Below are 24534 nucleotides of genomic sequence, written 5' to 3' on the forward strand. Positions count from 1 at the left end.
GTACAACACTACGGCAAGCGTGAAAGGTAAAAAAAAGACAGCGGCATCCCAAATCGTTCTCTATGAGGAGCCGTTATGGACATTATTCAGAAGTACCATGCATGCATATACATACACAATATAAAACCAAATACTATAGTCAAAACTCACATACAGTATTCTGAGAACAGAATTAGCAGCTAACCCAGACATGACATGCACAGTCATAACCTAAAGTGGATCTTATTATGGATTGATAAATCCTAAGCAAAGGGTCTCTTTCAGCCCCTCAATCACTTCCGGCTAAACTGCTTAGAATATAATTTACTTTATCTCACAGTAAATACTGACACATAGGTTTAAAGCAGGAATTTACCTCTTGAAGGCAAAATCACAAATGTACTTTCAGACGTGGAAATCCTAAATCCCCATTTATCTGTACAACCTGGTGCAATGCCCTTTCAGCTTGACAGAACAGATGACCAGTATTGTTTTTCTTTCCTGCAGATGGCATCATCAGCCATGCAGACTTCCCAAAATCTTGGTGGACTTTTGAGGTGGGGCATATAGCATTGCATTGAAGAGGACTGGACTAAGCCTCGGGGGATACAGTTTTCAATGTTAACAGTTTAAAAAATAAAAATAAAATAAAGACCCCCAATTCTCACCTGAATTGACCTATTATTGAGGAAATTGTTTATCCAATAAAGCATTCTGCCACTAATAACTGCATCATGGAGTTTAATAAGCACACCCTCCCTCCACATAGAATCTTTTTTATTTATTTTTTTAATTTTTTTTATATCCAAACATTTCTCATGCAACCACAGCTTCCTTATTGATAGTAACCTTCTTAATATCCTGGTCCAAGACTGCAATGTAATAAACTGCTTCTTCCAATTCTGAAACTAGTTTGATAGTTGGTTTCAAGGAAAAGAACAAGTATATTTGTAATCATTCATTCCATTGCCTTACACAGAATAGATGCTATTGCTATAAGTCTATAAGAAGTTGGATAGGAAGAGTCTTTTCCTGGTTTCAAAATTGGAATCTCTTCAGCATATTTCCACTTAGTTAGAAACTAACCTATCTCCCAGATATAGTTCAAAAGAGCAAGGATGTCATATAACACAGTATCATCTAAATGATTAATCAGTTCATAGCTTATCTTGTCCTGGAGTGGTATTTGCCCCTGCCTGAACTGCATTCTCAAATAGCTCTTATAGAAACACACATTGTACAAGCTGTTTCCTTCACATACATAATTTAATTTCCATTCGTCTACTTTCAATACTTCCTCCCTTATCCTAATACCCTCTTCTCCCAGTAACTTGGAATTATGAACATTTTTTTCTTTATTATTTACTGCCTCTAACCATCATTCACAACAAACATTACAGTGGAAAACTTTTCCAGATACTGGAATCTGGACCATATCTGCCTAACTGGAGTATCTAGACCTAGTGTTCCTACAAAATTTCCTCCAACATTTCTATTTTGCATTCTTAATAGTTTCCTTGCTAATGCTCTGCATCACTTGTAATCCACAGCATTTACCTGAGTGGGGCTCTTACATAAACCTCTAAATGCTTTCTCTTCCTCACTGCTTTTTTCACAATCCCTGTTTCACCATGGAACAATAACACCATCCTTCCCTCTCTGAGTCAAAGAATCATTAAGTTTGGCTATTGATCCAGCACTTTTGACTTTCCCTAAGCCTGCTGCTGTACCTTCCTCAACTTGTCCCATTCAGCTCAGACAATATCAAATCTAATAACTCAGTCCCCAGGATCTATAAATAGGGACCTTCCAAGCCGGCTCAGAACAGGAAAGTGGTCACTACAAATAAGTCCCCTTCACTCCTAGTACATAACAGTCAAGACTTGTTACATTGATACAATGATGGACAATTGTGAGTAATAATAATAATCTAATTTTTACACTATAAGTACATTTTGCTGCTAAAACATCTGTACTTCCTGTTTCACTACAATTATAATTGCAGATGTTTTACTTGTAATTAGGTCTTTTCTACGTTGTGGTATTTAGATTTTTACATTTACCACACAATAAAATAGTTAGGCAGCCAAAGGTTTTTGATTGTGTTTTTTCAGTAAGTCCTCAAACAGAACTACAGAACCCAGAAGAGCATTTTCCCATATTGTGTCTCTGTCAGCAGTAATCAGCAGGACATCATTTGTCTGTGCTTTCCAAAACTGGCAAAAGTGGCACCTGTCACTCAAACATTACTATTGATCATTTTTGGCTAACTGAAGTTATGACTTTTCTTGGGAAAACAGGATCTGTTTTTTAAACTGGAGCGGTTATCATTTTTCCAACTGAAGTTTTCTGTAGTATTTGGATTGTTTTCTCATTGCCCCATTGTTGCTGCTCAGTCTTCCACCAAATCTCTGCTGTACATGATATTTATACATCATGTCAGAATGACCTCTGTCCTACATTTTGCAGGCCTCCATGCAGCAAAACTCTTGCTATCACAGTCCATTTATTGGCACATGATATTACTTGAAATAGCTTTATGACTTGAGAAAACTCTGCAATCTTAATTTCCCCAGATTACTGCTGCATTCTTACATGTGCACTGTACTGTACGTTTTATTCAGGGTTATCTGCTGTAGATTGATTATCTACATATAGATGTAGATAATCAGTATATGTTTTCACTATATGTTTTATACGCGACACAAAACACATAAACAATGTAGGACATGGAGGCGATGGTGTACTTGCTGCTGTATGTGGCTTTCTGTCACACACAAAGCAAGAAATTGAGCCGTATGGCTGTAACGCTGTTGTCGGTATTTAAAAATGCCGGGTTTGATTCTTGTGTGGGACGGCTCATGACTCTTCCAGCGACAACTCCTCTGACCAATCAGCGGCCAGCATGGTGTCGACGTCACATTTTAGTACCGGCTTGGCTCGCTTGGAACCTGACCAGAGCAGGTACTAAAAAAGTACCAGGTACTTTCCCTAGTGGAAACGCAAAAAGAACCAAGTCGAGTCGAGGCGAGGCGAGTCGTGCTGGAACTGTGTAGTGGAAAAGCGCCAATAGATACAAAAATCCATTCTCTTCTAGTCTGCTTTATTTTTTGTCAATGGCAGTGTTATAGCTGGCCTGAGAGCCACAACACAATGGACATGAGACCAGATTATGATTTCAAAAAGTTTATTAAAAGATTAAACAAATAGCTAGACAGTGAAGGCAGAAGAACCATGTATAGGCTGATTGCACAGCTTCACAGGTGCCACAAATCAGTCAGCTCAGCTGCTCCTAGAACTCAAAGACAAAAAAACAACAGAGTCACATGTAACCTCCCTTAAGATGACAGCCTTACTGTTGTCATTTTAAGAGTACAAGGTAGCATACGTCCGTATGCCACAACACAGGAAAGTCACGACAGTGTGACGTCATTGCCATAAAGGTTTAGGCAGTTGAGTTCAGTGTATGAATGGCCGCTGATGTAAATAAAGACACAGTGAGCATACAGTCGTTGTCCGTGCATTATTGGACATAACATTGGCGACAAGGATGGAGCTTCCTTTCTCACCTCTGCCTTCGTTCCTCGCTCTGCCTGGTGAGCCACCGATCCAGTGGTCCCGCTGGCATGAGTCTTTCCAGACGTTCATATAGCGGTTGTTGATCCACAGCCTGGGCAGCGAGGGACAGCGCATCTTCCGCACTCTCAGACCCAGGCCAACGTATGCGGACTGTGCCACCTTACTAGCCGGACATTTCGCTGCTCCACAGAGCGTTATGGTACGGCGGATCGTCTTCCGCCAGCGCCTGCAGCGGCCGGGTGAGTTGGTCAACCACTACGTCACTGACTTCCGGTGTCTGGCTAGCCTCTGTAAGTTCAGCAATTTAGAAGAGGAGATGATTCGAGACCAGCTAGCAGAGCACACAACGGACCCCAAACTGCGGGAGAAACTGTTCATGTCGCCGGACGACCTGCCTCAGACCCAGCCCCGTCGCAGTCTGCTCCGCTAGCACAGACAGTGGCCCTAACAGCTCAGCTCTCCGAGCCCACTTCCCCTCACGATGCATGTAGGCCTTGTGGAAACTGCAGTTCTTCCTCCCACCCCACACGTGCACCAGTCTGCCCGGCCAAAGGACAGAGGTGCCAACGCTGTGGTAAACTGAATCACTTCTCCAAAGTGTGCAGCTCTGCGCCCATCCCCACAAACCCCAGACTCCGCTCGTCCTGTCCATCGGGCCCGACCACCATCCACTCTGTGGGCTCCGGCGCCAACCCATTTACGTGCTGCACAGTGGAGCTGGACGGCGTGTGCCTGCCACCGCTGCTGGTCACTGCTGCTTCCAGGTCTCTGCTCAACGAGTCCACAGTCCGGCAGCTCTTTCCCCGACAGACAATCAAGGCAAGCGCGGAGGACCTGTACGGCTATGGACACACTAAGATTGGCATGGTGGGCACCACCACCTTCTCTGTACGGTACGGCTCCAGAGCTCTCCCAGCATTCACCTTCCAGGTGTCTCGCCATGGTGCCAACCTCGTTGGGTTCGACCTGTTCTGCGCCCTGGGCTTCTCCATCACAGACAACACGGGTACTACCATACTGACAGTGACCACACCCTGGCCATCGCTGTTTGCTGGGCTTTTTAACTGCGCTTCCTCCCCCACTATTCTGAAACCACCGCACCGCTGCGCGCCCTCCTCAAGCAATCACAGCTCACCTCCCCACTTCGACCTGCTGAGCCCCACATTTGTGACCTGCGACACGTCCAACACCGCGGTTGGCGCTGTCCTGTCCCAACTGCAGCTGGGAGCCGAGCGCCCAGTGGCATTTGCTTCGAGGTCCCTTACTTGCTCTGTGGGGGAGAGGGAAGAGCTGGCCTCCGTCTGGGCATGTGAACGGTGGCACATGTATCTGTATGGGTGGCACTTCACACTCCGGACGGACCACCAGGCCCTCACAGCCCTGCTGGTTTGGTGGCCGGGCGTGAACAGAGACATAGAGGCAATGCTGAAAGACTGTACGGCTTGCCTCACCAGCGGTAAGACCGTCCCGCCCCCACCTCCACCTTTGCAACCCCTGCCGTGGCCAGTGGCACCGTGGACCCACGTCCAGGTGGACATCTGTGGAAAACTTTATGGTGTCCCTCAGCACCAACGCTTCCTCCTGGTGGCCTACGACCTACATTCCAAATGGCCCGAAGTGCTGCCCATCGGGTCCGTCACTGCCAGGGTGGTTACCGACTTCCTTTCCATCCTGTTTGCCCGCTGGGGTGTGCCTGACACCATCACTACCGATGAGAGGAGAGCGATCAAACATATCAGAACTGCCTTATACCACCCTCAGGCCAACGGCGGTGTGGAGAGGTTTAACCAGACCCTCAAAAACGGGCTCAGAGCACACCTGGCATACGGCCTCCCATTCTCATCGGCACTGCAGAGCACCTTACTGCACTACAGAGCAACACCACAATGGGCAGTTCCCCAGCCTTCTTGATGCTGGGACGTTAACTGCAGCTTCCCCTGGATCGTCTTCGCCCTCCGACGGACGACACTCCAGCGTCGATGCCATCTCTGGGCGACAGAGTGGCAGAGCAGCAACACCGCATGAAGCAGCGCTTTGACAGAGAGCGTCGCGTGAAACACCCCGCACTTGCCGTGTCGGACTGGGTCGGATCCGTCGGTCCCACAAGCTGCTATCATTCTGGTCTGCACCACAGCGCAGTTGGGTCCAGCCACCTTCTGCCTGACCGACGGTTCACGTGGGCATGCCAGCCACCTTTGACCAGGCAGCTGAAGCCACCGTCCACCTTTGACCAGGCAGTTGCTGCTGATCCGCACCACAAGGATGGGGACTAGGACTTTCCCGCGTTTCCCAGCTGCTTGGGAACTACCGGGGAATTAGGAGCTACGATAGGTCGGCTCGCACCAGCTACAGGGAGCTGGCTAACAACTGTAGCTAGTGATCAGTTTTCATGGTGTGGAGCCGCACTTCCAATTCACTGAGCCTTGCCTCCAATGCTACAAATAAACTACATTTATTACATGTACCATCATCATCATTACAGGAGGAAGAGGAGTAACTAAACATGTGACACTGAGCAGGGGAGCAAAAGGGAGAAAGAGAAGCCATTACTAACCTCTAAGCTACGATAGCTGTCTGAGCTAACTAAAGAAGCAAACAAATGTTAAATTAGGGAGCAGTCACTTAAAGGAGAAAACTAGGAGTCCTTGAAGATAACTAGCAAGTATTTAAATGCATAATGAAAAAATAGCCGCAGAAACAGTTGGTAATGGTTCCCACAAATCTGACCATGTGACCTAACACCCAGCTGACACAAACATGAAAGCATGGGCACTGACACTTCCTACTGAAAACTGACAGATTAATGAGGGTTACAATATAGTCAAACACAACCACAAACCCTACCATCACACAATATGTAGTGTGTGAAGAACAAAGGCCAGCAAATGCCACCACGGGGTTAGATTTTTTATATTTCTAATTAATCTATGCTGGAATTATCCTGGTTTCCTCTCTATCAAAGACTTAAAGTCTAACTAGAACTCAACTAGTCTTTGTCAGCTTTCCCAGGCATGCCAAGGGCAACCCCAGGATCACCGCACAAAATCAACAAAGTAATGTTGGTCTCTCCAACACCCGCAGGCTTTTTTAACCAGGCAAGCTCTAAAAAGAATCTACCTCATGTAGCAATATAAGCATCAACTAACTGAAACCAGGGGCACAAACATTAACTTACCCACTACACCTGAGTGTTTGAGCTGCCATTACAGGTGGCTCAAGAGCTACGACACAATGAAGGACATGAGACCATATTACCATATCAAAAAGATCAGACAACAAGCTGGGTCTTGGACCAGGGAGTCAAGAGAGAGAACAGAAAAAAGCCTGTATATAGGCCCAGCCCACAGCTTCACACAGGTGTCACCAATCAATTAGTGATCTCAGCTGCACCTAGAACTCAAAGACATAGAAAAGACACACATAACCCAGTAGCAGACAGTCACATGTAAGAGCAGAAATTTGAGAATATCCATCCATGTATTCATAAAATATGAACCCATGTACACTATTTATTGGTGCCTAGATCTCTGACGCCAAAACCGTTTCAGAACCTTTTTTCACTGTGGACATAGACTCACCCTACAGATACCAATTATACTGAAATCGGCCTACTGCCTACTAAATCTACCACAGGGTGTCATTCCAGTGATGTGAATTGTATCAGTTTTATGTCAGATCCTGACCTGAAGTTGGTCCAGAAAAAAACCCTCAAGGGGGAGCCTCAAATTTACTAATCAACCACTGACATCAGCTTTTAATTGAACATTTTCCAGAGTTACACCATTTTCAATCACTTGATTTCTCTCCATTTTCTGCATTTACAACATCAGTTTTGATGTTCATGCGCATGTGTAATGCACAGTCTGCACTCCCCAGACACTGAAATCTGATTTTATTCAGCTATCATATGTTCACAGCAAATTGCAGTAAAATCACGGTCATGATACTATGAATGCTACCCAACAGTCTGAAGGAAAGCTGTGAGCAACGTCTAGTTAAACCTCAGATGCAGATTTGTTTACCAGACAGCCTTGGCCCGAGTCATAACATAATTTACTTTAGCACAGGTTCCCATGAGAATGACCAGATAGAGAGTCAGCCTGACCAGAAGAAGGACAGACAGCTGGCAATATGGAAAATTCCTTCTCACTTCCCAATTTAGGGATTGAGCCCCTTGAAAGGGTCACGAGATAAATCTGAGGGGTCGTGAGATGATTAAAGGGAGAGCTGAAGGATTACAAAGTAGAATATTTCATTTGAAATGTAGTGGAGTGGAAGTAGCATCAAAAGGAAATACTCATGTAAAGTACAAGTACCACAACATTTTAAGTACAGTAACTGAGTAAATGTGCTAAGTTATATCCACCACTGGAAACTTAAACTGTATCTGCAGCTGTGTTCTACCACTCATTCTAGATGACAGAAGGTCATTGTATGTTTAAATACTGTATAATAAGGAACATAATCTGCTGGGTTATTAACTCAGGAAAGTAATCTTTTCATTTACTGCAAACTGCTTTGCCTCAAAACAAAAGGAAAGGAAAGGGCTGCAAAGTAAAGTAAAGTTTTTTAGTATTTCATTCTTTGCAAAGAGACACATTCATTTAGAATAACCATATTTTATTGTGAACCACATACACGTCCTCTACCAATACCAACAATTTAAAAAAATAATTGGATAAATTAGTCAGATTCCATCAGGCTGAAAATTGTGGTTGCACATTGTTACTTTCACCCCTATCTGACAGGACACAAGAAAGAGGCGTGGGACAAAAGTTGGACAAATCGACCACAAAACAACTACTTAATATTTCTGGCATATAACACTCATTAATGCTTCAGTTAGTCCTCCAAGCAAAGGACCATGTTACTGGAATGTTGCAACAGTATATATGTGGTCCAAAGCGTCAAACTCACTTTAGTGCATAACCATCACCATCCTCTCTTATGAATAACATTGGGTTGGCATTACCAATGTTTAATTCATCACAAATTCATATCATCATGTGCACTCCATTTCCAAATCATGTGTCTTCCTTTCTGTTTCATTAACATTAAGGAAAGTTAAAGCAAACATAGTCAATTAAATAAATGGACCAGTCAGGCTTCACTCAAGGCAAGTTATTCCAGATAACTTTAAAAAAATAAATCATTAACCTGTTAATGTCAGTTGTATAGACACAAAGGTAATCAGTCAAGTAAAACTGATCAAAGGCATTTTCATTCACAATCTTGCACCAAAATCTGCAGTGCTGGCTCAAGGTTAACAGAGCCTACACTAGAGGGGAGTGTTACCCTTAATTTTGGTTAGCAAAGTTTAGTCAAAACTCTTCCTATTTATCACAGCTAGGACGTGGAATACTTTATCACTAAGTACAGTTGGGTGCTTTTTAATATTAATATTACATGTCTGGTTGGGAAATTATCATATAATTTTTTTTTTTAATAGATCTGTTAATTAATTTAATGGTTAGATTACTGATAGTATAATCCCATGATGGGACCTCGTGTGTTGGTTTGAATCTGATTGTATTATTGAGGTTTTCTTGTGTTTTTTAAATTCATAAGTCGACTGTCTTGTCTTTTACTACGTCAGCCTGTGCATCACTGATGACCTCCACTCAAGGACTACAGATAAAATTAGCTTTTTCCTATAATGTTCCTGTTAAATGAACAATAATACAAATTTTTTAAAAATGCAAACCTCCTAAAGTGAAGTTGAAAATCTTTTAGAAAGTGAAGGATTGTTGGCGATAAAGTATTGAGGAGTTTCCAAGATGTCTAAACTGCAGTTTTTGTCTGCCTGAAGTGACATACTTGAGCATTAGAGAGAGTGAAACTTTTGAACAACGTACGTCCTCCAAAGACTAAGAAAGAGATGCTCCTGCTTTTCAGGTGGGCTGCAAGCACTGCTATGAACTCATTTTTCGGGTCAGCCGAAGTAATGATCACAGCTTTCCATGAACTGAAACATGCGCCCTCTGAAACCCCAGCTTGGGCCTGCCACATTGTCTTCAGCCATTTCACCTGCATGTACATAAGAGGGACAGCTAGTGTAGAATCATGGGTCTCATCATTGGCCTGTTGTGTACTGTTCCTCTCAACTTTGGCTTGTGGTCCTTGACATGCCATGTTACCTTAGATCAGTCACTTCAGTTACCACCATGATTGAGGAATGTTCTCACTAATAGAAGTACTAGATCAAATATGTGTGTTATTACATTTTTGTGGGTTTTTTAGATTTTACAATTAACACTAGAAATGGTGAAGGTGCTTGCAAAGGAACAGTAATGGTAATGGTTGGAATGGTAACAGTAAACCATATACTTTGGGGTTTTATTAGGATTCTTTAAGATGATCTTCTAGTCAGCATATGACGGCAGCACGTTGCTCAGGATAGATGATCAGTCATTCCAGTTCCTACATATATTTGAAAGGCTCACCTACATTAAATCCAGTCACCCTTTTATTTTTAATTAAGGCAGAAAATGAGCACGATTGTCTTACTATTTTTGGGATGAACAAGTATCTGAAACCAATTGAGATTTGTTGCAGGCCTTTATGACTAGGTATAAAGAACTCTCTGATAAGTCTCCACGTACTGTAGTGGATAGTCTATTAAAGGAATGGAACTTTTACTTCTTCCAAAGATGATTAAAGCACGACCATTGGGAAGGAATAAACATTGCAGGGACTGAACAGTGACAGTCTTTGTGGCAAAGATAAATCAGAGTCCTGTAACAGTGCTAGGATGTCAGTGTGCTATACAAAAGAAATAGCCCAAAACAATGATGACAACAGCAGGTCTGAAATTGCAATTTTAAACAGATGACCATGATGCTATAAAAAGTAAAGTGTAGCAATATAGTAAAAAAAAAAAAAAAAAGAAGACACATAGGGTTAGGGTGCACTGTGTCTTGTGAAGGGCGCATTGCATCAAAATTAGAAAGTCCAAGTCTCCCTCCAAAAAATTCCAAGGCACACTGTAGGGGTCAATAAATCTTCATATCCTCAGAAGCTGCTGGTTGTTTCCTTGGAGCACAGTAAACAGAGGTCACGGTCAGGACAGGAACTTGTGGTTATAAGACTGATTAACTGATTGAACTGAACTAAAAAAGGAGGTGGTACCCAGATGAGTTTATGTTTTATATTAATAAAAGTGTTATGTTACAACATCAGTACAACAAAAGTTGTGAGGAACAACTACTATAGATGAAATACCACAAAGACATGCAGAGAAAACTAAAAACTAAATGTATCTGAAGGTGTCAAAGATACTAATTAGAGGGTGATTACTTCTAAAAAAAAAATGCTTAGAGCTTTTTGATGGAGCCGAACACTGGATATGGTCTTGACATTTTCTTTTCAGCAGTAGTGAAGCAATCAAACAGTGACACACAACACTGCATCATATTTAAATTTCAGAATTTTTGGTCATGCAACTTTAAGAGGTAGTTCCCCACCGTTCATTCTTTCTAAGTCTATGATCATCATTTTACTTGATGATTTAACCTGAAGGTTATTTTCTCCACAACTATGAAGAGTAGTTAAGAGACTCCATGAACAAAGACAAGGACCAAAACTGTAACACTTTTTAGATTATTTTATTATTCATAATCTACAAAAATAGTGGTCAGAAGGCATTTTAGAATACACTGTCAAAAATTCTGAATATATTCATGATAATACAGTACCACGACATATATGAAGACTATGAACATGTTGGGTGATGACATGACAGGCTCACAGAAGAATATGGTTGTGTTACACAGTACAGGTCAAGGTCCGATTAGGGTCCCAATGTAAGAGCAGAAGAGTGGACCCGGTTTCGGAGGTGCACTGCACACTGGGTGAGTCAGAAAGCAGTCTGTCTCTGTGCCTGCACAGCGTTGGCTCTCTGATAGCAGGGGAGCCAGGCACAGGCACTCGTCACATGGCAGTGTTTTGTGGCAGTACATGGAGCAGCACAGGCCGGGTCATAGTTTAATCTACTCTCACACTCATCCAGACCCAGCTGTAGTAATGCCATGGAGGTGAATCCTGTCTCACTAACACTTTATTTGAAGCCAGCTGCTCATTATCGTCATCATAAGGCATCATAAGCACACTGATGGAGTGGTAAATCAAATCATAGGCTAGCTCTGACCTTTAGAGAATAAACTGTTATGTTTTACTCAAGCATGGAAGCAATCTGTTATGTTTCTCCTTTTTGCCGTTACTGAAATGTGTCTTGTGTACTTGTACCTTGTTGAATCATTTTGAAAATGAGTAATTGAGCTTTAATCAACATAAAGTTCAACATGGTAGTGATACTTCTATTTGAGTAGGATATTACTATTTTCACACTGGGATACTACTACTATAGGGAGTCTGGAATATGCCTCAGAAATAATTGGAGACTTTCTCAGACTTGAAGTGTGATCAATTAATATATTGATACATTTTAAATATTTTAATAAAATACATTTAATTTATTATTCATTAATCAAATAACGTTGTATTTAAGTAATGAATTGACACTGTCAAAGTCTCAATATTATTCTGATGGCACACTGCAGACTCCATACACTTCATAATGATAATGCTTTTGGACTTGCTATCATTATATATATTGTACCAGTAGAAGAGTTTGGACACACCATCATCAGAACGTGTGTCCAAATATTTGTCTGGTACTGTATGTATAAGATTTCTGTGAGCCAAATAATGATCAAATACGGCACTTTAAATATAATTAGCTTCATGATGCCACAAATTGAACACCATATAAATGTTATTCTCTTCCTGACTAAATATGGATTGTTCTATATCAAAATAATAATAAAAAAGATAAATGGAAACAAAAATATACAGGGCTACTTCATTAATAATAAACAACCTCAGCACAAGTTTAATGCAAAGGAAGAATAAATAAAATAATTTAAACAATAAATACTCTTATGTACAGTAAGGTTACATGATGCATAGCATCTAACAGAGAAGTTAAGTTTTGACTTAAACAGTGACAGAAGGCCTCAGAAATGATGCTGCTGGTGATACAGCGTAGTACCACGTTCAGCAGCTCGAGTTTACTTCCTCAGCACAGCATGTCTATAATGAAAGAATACATTTGACATATCACTATTCTGTTTGGGTTACATGCACTGCAGTTCCTAAAGGCTAATTTACCTATTGGAGAGATATGTGAGCGTTTCCTTTTCCACAGTCTGATGAGCAGATTAATAACAATGCCATCTTTACAAAGTATGTGTTCAGCCTAGCTTAGCACAAAACAGAGAAAGAGTTAGCCTAGATGTGTTATAAGTGAAACTATACACTTTAAACTGACTTTAAACGGGCCAATTTAATCAAAAAAGTTGGTTGGTCAAGAGATTTCATAGTTTTGACCATTATTCTAATAAGACTGTTAAAAGAGGTCCAATGATGGGCCAATAATCATAAGCAGTCAGACAATCACAAAATGGAAAAAAACAAAATAAAATAAAAAAGCATATTGAGGTGTACTTATGCTTATTTGCTGTATCAAATCAATACTACTGTCAGATTCGTCCATAAGGCTACAGTCAATAGCTGGTCAGCTGTGTTACTGTACTTGCAGATCTTAGTTATTACTTGGGTGAGTACAATGTTATCACAACTGATACAAATATGAAAACTATGAAAATGAAAATGTATATAAAACACAACTTATTTTGCTTTAAGATCATTTTAGAAAGTTTTTAGTTTTATTTGAGAGACTGATCACAGTCCAGGTATGTTCAATGAGCTAGTCCAATAGAGTTGTGCTTGTGATATTTTTTGTCTCCTGATGGTTTCTGTTTAGCTTCTGAACTGTAAAACCTCAATTTTCTGTTGTAAAAACATTGAGTTGGTGTAATGGAAAGCAAATGTGAGAATGTGTGTGAGCTAGACTGTAGGCATTCTTCAGATGATCTTCAATAATAAAAAACAAAACAAAAAATGTTGGAAATCTTTCAGTGAGCCAGATAGTGTGAGGCAAAACCAATTTTAGTAATAAAAATGTGAGGAGATACTGCACATCCTGGAGTTATGTGTGGAAACACACACTTCAGAGATACACAGCACACTGCCAAGACACAAAAACAGGCCAATGCTTCGGCCGGATATTTTTAGACTAGTTTTCAATGCTGCCGAACACAAAAGCTTGAACCGATACTGTCTTAGAATGCTTGTATACATACACCATATCTATACATACTGTACTGTATCACATATCTGAAATATGTGATTCTTTATCGTAAACTTTTACAATGTCCAAGTTGTTTTTATTGGTCAGATGTGGACCAATAAAAAGTAGCCACCCCTTCCTCATCTGAAAAGGTCTTTTGTGTCATGCTATATGTGGTCCACTCAGGTTTCTCATAAACATGTGCAGTACAGAGGAGCTGCAAGGTGAAACAAAGCTTGGAACAAATGTACTGATTTAAAATGTTGAAAGGTCACTTTCAAAAAACTTGCCTAGTATCCTTATAATAGACCTGCAGTGTATTTATGACCAGAACCAATGGAAGGGAAGTAGTGTGTCATAAAACCAATAATATACTAACAGCACACAATGTAATAACTGTGAAGAATAACTAATAACATTCTACACACTACTTTTGCATATAATGTAATAAGTCCATACATGTTGTGATTGTTACAGTATGATTTCAGGGACCGTTTCTTAAAATGTATGCTAATGCAATAACATACTCTGTAATAATAAGCACAGATAAAATAATTAAATGCATTTCAAGTGTTTCATGGATACATATTTGATAAATATTTAAACAATTTAAAAAAAAAAAAAAACACTCACAAATACGGGTTTGAACATAAAACCATGGTAATGTTCACAAGGCACACTCCTGCACAGACCTGGCAAACAGTACAGACACTGTTGCTGAGTGGGAAGCCAGTGAGGGATGATGTCTTGTTTGAAAAACACTAAATCCTTTTAATTTGGTTATTTCCATAACCACAATATTACCCTAATCACTACCATATTGTAGCTGCCATGCATAGATTTAGGCTTCTTTACGTTGGCTTTAGATACTAGAACATTTTGCCACCGAATGTAACCCTGGGTTTGGCTGAATTGTCCAATATCAACATTCTCTCTCTGGCTGGTGACAGTTTTTCCAATTTAAAACAGCACAGAATTGATTGCATATTACTGTTTTTACAGCCATTATCCACTTATGCCACCTTTCACAGTGTGTTAAGTTGTTCTTGGTAAGAAATGGTAACCAATTTGTATTAAGTGGATCATGATCATATTACATGTTGTTTGCTTTACAGTGATGACAAACAAGCACTAGAAATGAAATACAAACTGCATTCCCACACTTGTTTAGTTTGAACTACAGACCAGGTGGTTGTAAATGGTATCATGTCTCACCTGATCTGAAAATAAACCACGTGTTGAAAAGTTGTCACTCTTGAGTGATGGTTGGCTCATGACCATATATGTGATGGCATCCTACAATAAACTGTTGACAGAGATGTAAACAAGCTGTGTGCTGAAACAAGTATGCTTAAGCTACTGTGGCATTTACGATTTGCATACAGGCTGAACTGCTTTGCTGCATTTAGAAAGCCACTGGGGTCATCTAGCATTATACGTGCCATCCACTAAATTAAACAAAGCTAAATTATTTCTGTACTTCTAAATACTCCTGTGTATGTGTGCGTGTGCGTGTGTGTGTGTGTGTGTGTGTGTGTACTAGGTATTCCTAATGTTGTGGGGACTTAAATCTGTTCACACAGTTATGTTATGGGGACTCGCCTGTCTTATGGGGACAAAAAGCAAGTCCCCTTAAGGTAAATGATTTATTTTAGGGTGAAGACTTGATTTAAAGTTAATATAAGTTTAGGGTTATGTTAAGTTTAGGATAAGGGTTAAGATTAGGCATGTAGTGGTTATGGTTATGGTTAGGATAAGTGTCCAGTAAATGAATGTAAGTCAATGTAATGTCCCCTGAAGTGATGGAAACATGGTGTGTGTGTGTGTGTGTGTGTGTGTGTGTGTGTGTGTGTGTGTGTGTGTGTGTGTGTGTGTGTGTGTGTGTGTGTGAGACTATTGGAAGACTGACTACATTTGCTTTCATAATGATTTTTCCTTGGCCAGATGGTAAGTTACTGAGCTTCCCTGGAAGGAAAGGTGGAGTTGTATCACATAGTGAAAGCAAAATTTGGTCTTATGAAGATCATTGAATTTACAAAATAAAACAAACAAACTAAAAAACTATACCATGTCTTCATGTCATAGTATTTGGTCTTTTTGGTTGATTTGAGGCTGTTAATGCCATACCGACCGTGTCGACTTTTCTTTTAGCTGAGGCTTTGCAGTCACTTGAGAAATGTCTCCATCACATTTTGGCTCCATCATGGAGTCACACTGTATAACTGACTTTTGGAAAATAGTGATAGTTATTGTAGGTTTTAAAACAACCAAGCAAGAAAAAGAGAAACATTTAAACAATGCTGTGGTGTGGATGTAAGTCAGTAATGTCCAAACTAAAAGTGAACAGTATGATAAGGAGTTTTAGCGTTAGCTACCTACCTAGCTAGGAGGCTAACAACACAAAAAGATGGTGTTAAATGTCTTATCATGTTTCTATGCAGACGTTTTTAGGAAATAAAAATTAAAGCATCAACAGTAGTTAACTGTGAATATATTGTGAAGTTAACTTAAACAGGAAGTGCGGAATCTTATATATAAATGGATGTCCATTACATTCAAGACCTTGCCAAATGAGTTCACACAATGCTGATTAAGCCTATCACTGCAGGTAAATCTCTCTGTAACATGAATAAACTGAAATGGGGAACACTATCCACAGCCCTCATTCTGTGCAAAAATATGTTCCATTTTGATTGAAGCTGAAATGAGGCTTCAGCAGCCTCAAGCCTTGTTTATACTCGTGGAAGACACGTGAGTATTCACAGATCAAACAAGATCAAGCAAGCAAGCTTCAAGTATACACAGAGGCATGCTGAATGCATTTTTCTTTTCAGTATTCTCTGAAACACCAGGAGGCGTAAAATCAAAATATTATGTGAATAAGCAAGAAGTCAATGAGTGTTACTAGAAGAACGTCATTATCCAACATGGCTACATGCATGCAGTATTTCTCTTCTAATGACATTGATTTGTTTTAAGAGCTGGATACAGGACAGCAAATGTCACCATTCAGTCCAACAAGAATTGCTTGGGTGGTGCAAACACCAACAAAAAAACAAAAAAAAAGCTGCAGGTTGGCAAGGAAAAATAAAAAAATTAGATTTTGTATTAAGCAGGATGTAATTTTGGAAGATACCAACTCAATTTTGAAAACTGCTAAAACATTATAGTAGTTTAAGTTGAACTTTGGAATGAATGTGTGCAGAACGAGGGCTGGTACAGTGGATTCTGTCTTTCATTTCTGACAGTATAGTCATGTCCTAAGAGAATAGGTCAGTATGGTGAGTAGTGATTGTTAAAGCAACCAAAGGCCAATTTCCACATTTATACTGGAACAAGAAAGACTTGAAGAATACCAAACCTATCCTTTAATATAATGGCAAAGTCCATATCCAAATAAAAATGAGTTAGCTTTGCTAAATGTTTGAACGTTTTGAAATTAGTGAGCACAAAAAAATGAAAATCCTTGCCTTGAATAAACCATTCATGTGTACAGTCTAGTAATCTGTACCTGCTAATGGATAGTGTTTCAGTGTTATATTTACTCTCATGATCAGTAAAAGTTGTTAGGTCATAAACATTATTGCGCCAACTGAGTTTAGTACAGTGTTATATTTACTTTGGACTGAGATAGGTTTTGGTGATTTGGCTGTTAGATTTAGGGTAGTGTTATCCTTGACATCACTTAAAGATAATGTTTACATTCTGTTTATTTATTGGCACAAATAATCATTTGTGAACACAAATTAAGAAAAAATGTAACCCTTCAGACCGTCTGGAGTCTGTAACAAATGTCTGCATGCCTCTTCTAATGCTAGCTTGAGCACTAGCACAATGATTACTGATGAAATCAACAGCTCCCAGTCAGAACTAACACAGAAGTTATCAATTACTGAATTGTGGTCATTTAGCCAAGCTGCATGCTTAGAAATGTAATGAGCTACCTGTACTTTGCCAAAAAGATCTGAAAGACCTGAAAATCTCCAAAGGGTGTGTTGCATCACCCGAAAGCCTTCAATAGGCTAAATGAAAGACAAAGGATTAAAAAATATAATCCACTATGCACTGATACCAGTAGTTTACTCCTCTGTGCTTATTGTTGGTGGCATTTAAATAAACCTCCCCCTGCTTCAGGCTGGTGGCAGACTTCCAGATAGCCTGCTGGTGCCATCAGCCTCTATCTGAGTGTTTTCAACCTCCATTAACAACAAAAAAGCTATTAGCAGAGGGAAAGCCCTGGCCACTGCACTCTGGATCTCATCCTAGGCCCAGGCCTCAGACCACATGAACCAAGGCTAAGTTGCCCACTGTACAGACCAGGCATCACAGCATACTGCTCTTTCACACAAGAGCTCCTCTGTATTTGTGTATTGCAGATATACACTTTTCTCTGCAATCAGCCCACACAGCTGCAGTTGGCTGCAGAGAGCCACTTTATAGTCTGCCAGATAGTCTGGGCATCCATGAAGGACACAGTCTCGTAACGGGTAGGCCGACAGCAGGGGTGACTGCTGACCTTCTTGCCGGAGATACTCCCGTTGTCCATCAGAGCCTTGAGGGCCAGGTCGTAATTCTTGCGGGAGCTGTGGCATGTACCAACACAGTACTTAAAGAGGATGATCTCATCCGAGTCGTAGCCGAGACCCAGATCACGCACCCGCATTTCCTTCCTCTCCACATGGCAGTCGTGGCTGCTCTTGTTCTTCTTTCGGTTCCTGCGCAACGTTCTGGGTGAGTTTGGGTCCCGAGAGGAGCGCCGCCATCTTCCCTGATGGATTTCATCGTCCTGAATCAGTGACCAATCTTCTGCAAATAAACAAATAAATAAATACATAAGAAAGAAAGAAACATCAATTACTGGATTCCCAGACTAACAATCTGATCATTATTTTGAATTTAATTGACTTTATTGTCCTAATTTTCATGATTAATTGATTCATCCATTAGATGTCCTCTTTTTTAATATCCCGACCAATGGTCCACAACCTAAAAGTATTCATTTTACTGTTATTGAGTACTTATGAAACCAGAAAATGTAATGATTAATCGATTATCAAAATAGTCAGTGATACTGACTTGTAAATAGCTTTCACATAAACCTCAAATTCGTAGTTATAACAATTGTGTTTTTGTGAAAGCACTGATATACAATTTGGCATTTCATAATATGAAGTGCCTGAAAATCAAGCAAAAAGGGATGTCACATCAGCCAAGTTTTTTTATTCATGATGTTAAACCGTCATTGTACTTTCACTTTCTCTCGACCAACTCTGTAATCTGGAGTTGTCCTGTGACCTGAATGCTCATAAATTGTAAAGATGGGAACCTTCCCCATCTCTACCATCCATCCCATGTGACTTGAAAATGTCATAAGATCAGGTTTTTCATACGATCCTCAAGGGTATGATTTTATGCCGGTCATCTGATCAATGTTTTATTTGAAACATATACATTAGTGCAACTTTAAATTATTAAAATGGGAATAGTAAATGTACTGCACTTATATAGCGCCTTCATAGTCTTCTGACCACTCAAAGCACTTTACACTACATGCCACATTCACCCATTCACACACATTCATACACTTATGGCATAGGCTACCATGAAGGGTGCCAACATGCTCATCAGGATGTAATCTGATGCACATTACACACACACACTCACACACATTGGTAAAGCCATCAGGAGCAATATGGGCTTTAGTATATTGCCCAAGGACACATCGACATGCGTACTGGAGGAGCAGAATTGCCCACCTTCCAATAAGTGAATGACCCACCCCACCTCCTGAGCTTCTCCATAATGACAAAATCAAATTATTACTATTTTATATAATGTGAGGATGTTTTACAGATCATGTTACTAAAAATATTAAACAAGGTTCAGCTTGTGGAGTTCAGACAAACTATTGATTTACTGTCCTGCAGACTACATGATGGTGAGCTGTATCACACAAGTAAGGAAGATCAAAATGAAGATGGCAACAATCAGGTATCAAAGGAACCGATTCAAACAGTGCCACAGACTGATGCTGTTGGAATCATTGATTATATTAATAAAGCAAACATAATAGAAAACCATTCAGACTCCAGATATATCCCAGATGTCTGGCCTTTAGAGACTTAAAGGTGAAAAACTTCTCACATTTAGTTTATGCACTGAATTAGTGCAGAGTTTTATGAGCTAGCAGGGGAGAGCATGTGTGATTAAATTGAAAGCAGACATGGCTGTTGAGGGAAATTCGGCTGGTTATCAGCTGAGCGGTGCAAAGTGTACTGTCACTATGCGGGGTCATTACCACTAGAGGAGCGGAGCAGCTGGCCGAACTCCAACTGGAGCTGAAGTTGCTTTCTGAGTTGCCAGGAACATTTCAAACAAGATTTAGCCGCTATGCTGTGCAGACCTGTCCCAGGTGTTTGACTGATTTCAACTTCCTGACATGTGAATGGCTTTTCCCTGTACTTTCTCTAAATGCTTCCACCCTGTGTTTTTCTAAGGGAATGATTATCAACATTGTATAATGCTCCTCTACAGCAGCATGGGGGCTTGTCAGTTCATGTTTTCATGTTTATGAAAATAAAACTTTTAATCATTAGGGGAAAATAGAACAGAAAAATGCATAGAATTATTCCCCCCAGGCAAAGAGCACATGTATATTCAGCCATGTTAAAACATGCCACAAAGGTCTGCATTATTTCATGTAATTATACAACTATTCCATGTTACAAGTGAACTGGGAAATGTATAGCCAATGATGTCTAACTGAAGTAAACCTTATTATTGTTTTTACTGCATCTGCAAGTTGAGTGTTTCACTCATTTTCTCATTAACGTTGTGAAGCCCAAGAATTAAGAGAACATGAGAAACAGACCTGATTTTAGTCTGATAGCACCATAAGAATAACATCAGTATCACCACTGATTAACACAATGTACAATAACTGCATCAGATACTGCAGGTACTGTACACCCTTTTTATGCCTACTTTTTTTTAAATTCCACATGCTTGGGGAAGAAGGCATGTCCCATCACACATTGGAGTAAAGTTTGTCATCCTCAGTAAGAGTAAACATGATGAATATTATAAAAATCAAAAATCAACACACCCATCACAACTGCAGGACTCTTTCTTCTTCCAGACAGAATAAAACCGCTTAAAAAGTTCAAAATGTTTAATTATACTTAACTAAATATAACGAACCAACCTACACGCGTCTATTAAACTTCACTGTGGTAAACATTTCATTCTGGCCCAATTCTAGCTTGAACATCTTGCTACTTAAACCTTGTCCTTAGTTGGATAATATTGTTTTGTCCCCCCCCCCCTATTTACTATATTTACAAAATAAAACATCTATTTGCTATGTTTTATTTTGTAGTTTTCTATAATGATGGGTAATTTATGGGATGTGGTCAATATTGGGTAATTTTGGTGATTGCATTGTAGTAGATGTTTTTTCTTTTCTTCTATTTTCTAATTTTTTCCCAATTTAATAATATTATTTTGTTTAGATATTATTCTCTCTAATTTTCTTGTACAGTAAGTATCTCTGCTCTGATTGGACAGATGCAGATGTTTATCAGTATTAAAGTAGAGAAATCCTGCTAATGGCTGAAACATACATGAACAACTGTTTTATACTGACGCTCTGAGCTCTGTACATACTGAGTCTGATGTGGTAAGACTGCTTCCATTAAACACAACTTTCCAAATCTGGAAAAACTCTGTCAACTCTTTTCAAACTACACAAGTGATTAGCCCCAAAGGGACTCTAGATGGTAATGTATAGGTCTGGTGACTGATGATACTAAAATGATCCTATCAACTGTAACTCAGGTGAACCGTGTTGTGACTGAAGCCAACTGAACTTGTGATGGTGATACAGCAGATACAGCTCATTTACTGGGATTTGTTTTCAGTTTTCTAACATAATAACAAAGGTAAATATTGTTAATGAGTAAAGCTGAAAGATCAGGCTGATGCTTGTAGTACACACCTTTGAACTAATGAGTAATGACTCAGGTGTGGCTTTCTTAAAATCTTTTTTTAGTTCAGTATCACACAGAAAAAAAAAAATGTATCACAAAAGAGACTGAAGTCTCGTTTGGCTGCATATACCAAACTGGCTGGTAGAATAAACAGACATTCAATACACAGTCATTCATCTTATTACTCTCTTGGCTGTGATGAACAGGACTATGATGCAAGACAGAAACCTGCTGTCATGTTGAATTGATTATTTTTACCTTGTAGCATACAGGGGCCCCTTTCTCAATTGACCAAGGCCATACTCAGTGTTGAAAACTACCAGGCAAATTTCCAGAGGCTATATTAGTCATGAAAGAGTTACGTGCTGCTATTTTATGACCTCCACTACAGATTTACAAAGCTTTATTTTCAGCCAGACGTCTTAGCTGCACAAAAACTGTTTTACATTACAATAAAGGATGAAGATGAAGAGTGTGCTTCCCAAGCTAATAAAAGCCCAGCAGTGTAACATGGCCCCTACACAGAAGTGGAAGAAAATGTTTTATGTTCCCATTGAGCATGTCTTACAGAGTTTCCCCATCTATTAAATAATGCAAATTTACAACTATTATTTTACTTTCTGCTATATTTGATCTTCTTTTATATTTTTACAGATTTATACAGATGTATATTACACTATTGTATTGCAATGACATACTGAATAATAACATTATAACTTAATATGAATGAATATGAATATTTGAATGAATATTTATCCATTTGTCACATACAAACAGTACACGTACAATTGCAGTGAAATGAATCGCAACAATCCCAGTTATGCAAGCAAGAATAAAAACAAGTCACATCTGTCACATCTCGGTGATTGTGATTGATTTCCAACAGGCACCTAAAGGGACAGTTGCATATTTATTGTTTGTTAAGTCAGCTGGGTCACACATAATGGGAACCCTGGTGGCCATGTACCATTTATTGGCAAAGTCCTTGGTTTGATACCAGCAGGGAAACTTTGTTGTTTGTCAACCCACTCTTTCTCACTAGTTTCTAGTACGTCTCTATACTAGTGCCAAAAATGAAGCATCCTGTTCATGCAGGATATGGAAGTTATGTGCTCCAGCTGTAATCAGCTGACATCCCACTGATTGAAACAGTGTTTCTATCAGTCACACACCAATCACAGCCCATTCTCACAACAAAGCAGTTTCCCTCCTACACTGATCCCTGCTACATCAATGCTGCTAGTAAAGCTTTGCCTCCACCATCCCAACTTCCACCTTTCTAGTTCTGATTCCTAACATGGTTCAAAGGCCAAACTGGGGTTCAATGTCTTGTTTTGGGCCCACACTTGTATTCCCATGGGTAGTGTTCTGCATTGCGCTCCCTGTTTTGGCTTAGCTTGGCTAATCCAGCAATCGTCCATCCTTCCTTCCTTCCTTCCTTCCTACCTTACGTCCTTCTTTCCTTTCCTTTCCTTCCTTCTTCCTCCCTTCCTCCCTCCCTCCCTTCCTCCCTTCCATCCTTCCATTCCGTATCTTCCCTTCCTTCCTTGACTCGAGGAAAACAGGAGGGTTAAACCATGAATTTGAACCAGGTGATTATTTGTTTGAATTAGCCTCTGTAATGAGAAGTCAAATGAAGGAAATGAAGTGCTGAAAAAAGCCTTTATTAAAACCATTGTTTCATTATATCAGTGTATGGACTGGAGCTGTTAGTTGTCACATGTGTGACAACCAACCCCCAGAGAAATGAGACAACCATCCTCAATCAACTTCTTGACAAACATTGACAAGCTAGCTACCCCAACGCTTTAGCTTGCTAGCTGACTCAAATCAAAACTATTACCTTTGGCTAGTGTTTGATTTTAAATGACTGATAAACACTCTGACCCTTAAAAAGGACAAAATATCTCGTCACCTTAGTGTTTTGTATGTGTTCCACAAAATGACCAGTTTAAAATGGGCAGGATGTTAGGCTAACTATCTGATATCAACATCATGTGACAGCGCCCTCTAGTCTGTAATAAGCACTGTGACAACCTACCCGTGTGACAACCAACCCCGGCCTCCCCTAACCATAGTATCACTAACCCTAATTCTAATGTTTTACCTTGTAGGAACTAAAATAAGAGGTGAGTCCCCATTCTGATGTCACAATAAAAGTCATCAAGTTTTTTTTTCTCTTTGTCACATAAATGAAATTGTAGCAATGCTGTGAAATGAGTACTTACCAAGAGCTTGAGGCCAGGGTGCCTCGATGCTGCTGTCCCATTCCATATCCTGTGTAGGAGGCCAGGAGGGCTGCCCAAGGAGGCGCTGGATGTCTGACTGACCCTCTTTATTGTCCTCCTCAGAAAACACATCCTCCACAAGTGTGAGCAATGACGCCACCACCCACACCATCACCTGATGATAGCAACACCCAGACAGCTACTTCAGTAGTCAGTTTGCACTCACAGAGTTTGCATTCACAGAGACAGCTGACGTGTTTTAAAAGTTTTTCAGTGGGGGCCAACAGGTGTCCTCATCAGAGATTCTGAGTACATGCTTTATGTTCAAATGATTGTTGATGCACCTTATTAAAAGCTCTTGTTATGACTGTGTGCTCCAAATCTCATCTTTCCAGATCATGCTACAGTTGTCCTGTTATTGGTTTGAGCTTTAGAGATAGTAATGGTTTTTCAAAAGGGCTCATACTAGGTGCACTGGTGCTCTCAATTTCTTCCAAGAAATTGTTAAGATCAGATTAATTGGCAAAGTTAAAGTTTTACCATTGGTCCATTGAAAAACATTAAACAAATA

At 40.0% G+C, this 24534-nt stretch overlaps 1 protein-coding gene across 1 annotated transcript; it reads right to left on the reverse strand.

Moving 5' to 3' along the window:
* Nucleotides 1-18143: 18143 nt before the first annotated feature.
* On the reverse strand, nucleotides 18144-24135 carry LOC133984698 (neurturin). Its single transcript, XM_062424151.1, has 2 exons — nucleotides 23964-24135; nucleotides 18144-18553 (listed from the first exon to the last, which is right to left on the reverse strand). Exons 1-2 carry the CDS (start codon nucleotides 24133-24135, stop codon nucleotides 18144-18146), a joined length of 582 nt encoding a protein of 193 aa, XP_062280135.1.
* Nucleotides 24136-24534: the final 399 nt, after the last annotated feature.

Source organism: Scomber scombrus, chromosome 8 (assembly GCF_963691925.1).
Source record: "Scomber scombrus chromosome 8, fScoSco1.1, whole genome shotgun sequence".
NCBI lineage: Eukaryota > Metazoa > Chordata > Actinopteri > Scombriformes > Scombridae > Scomber > Scomber scombrus.

Coding starts and splice junctions, on each gene's coding strand:
- LOC133984698 (XM_062424151.1), bottom strand. CDS start 24,135: ATGGTGTGGGTGGTGGCGTCATTGCTCACACTTGTGGAGGATGTGTTT. Junction 18,554..23,963: donor ACCCTGGCCTCAAGCTCTTG/GTAAGTACTCAT, acceptor GTTTATTTGCAG/AAGATTGGTCACTGATTCAG.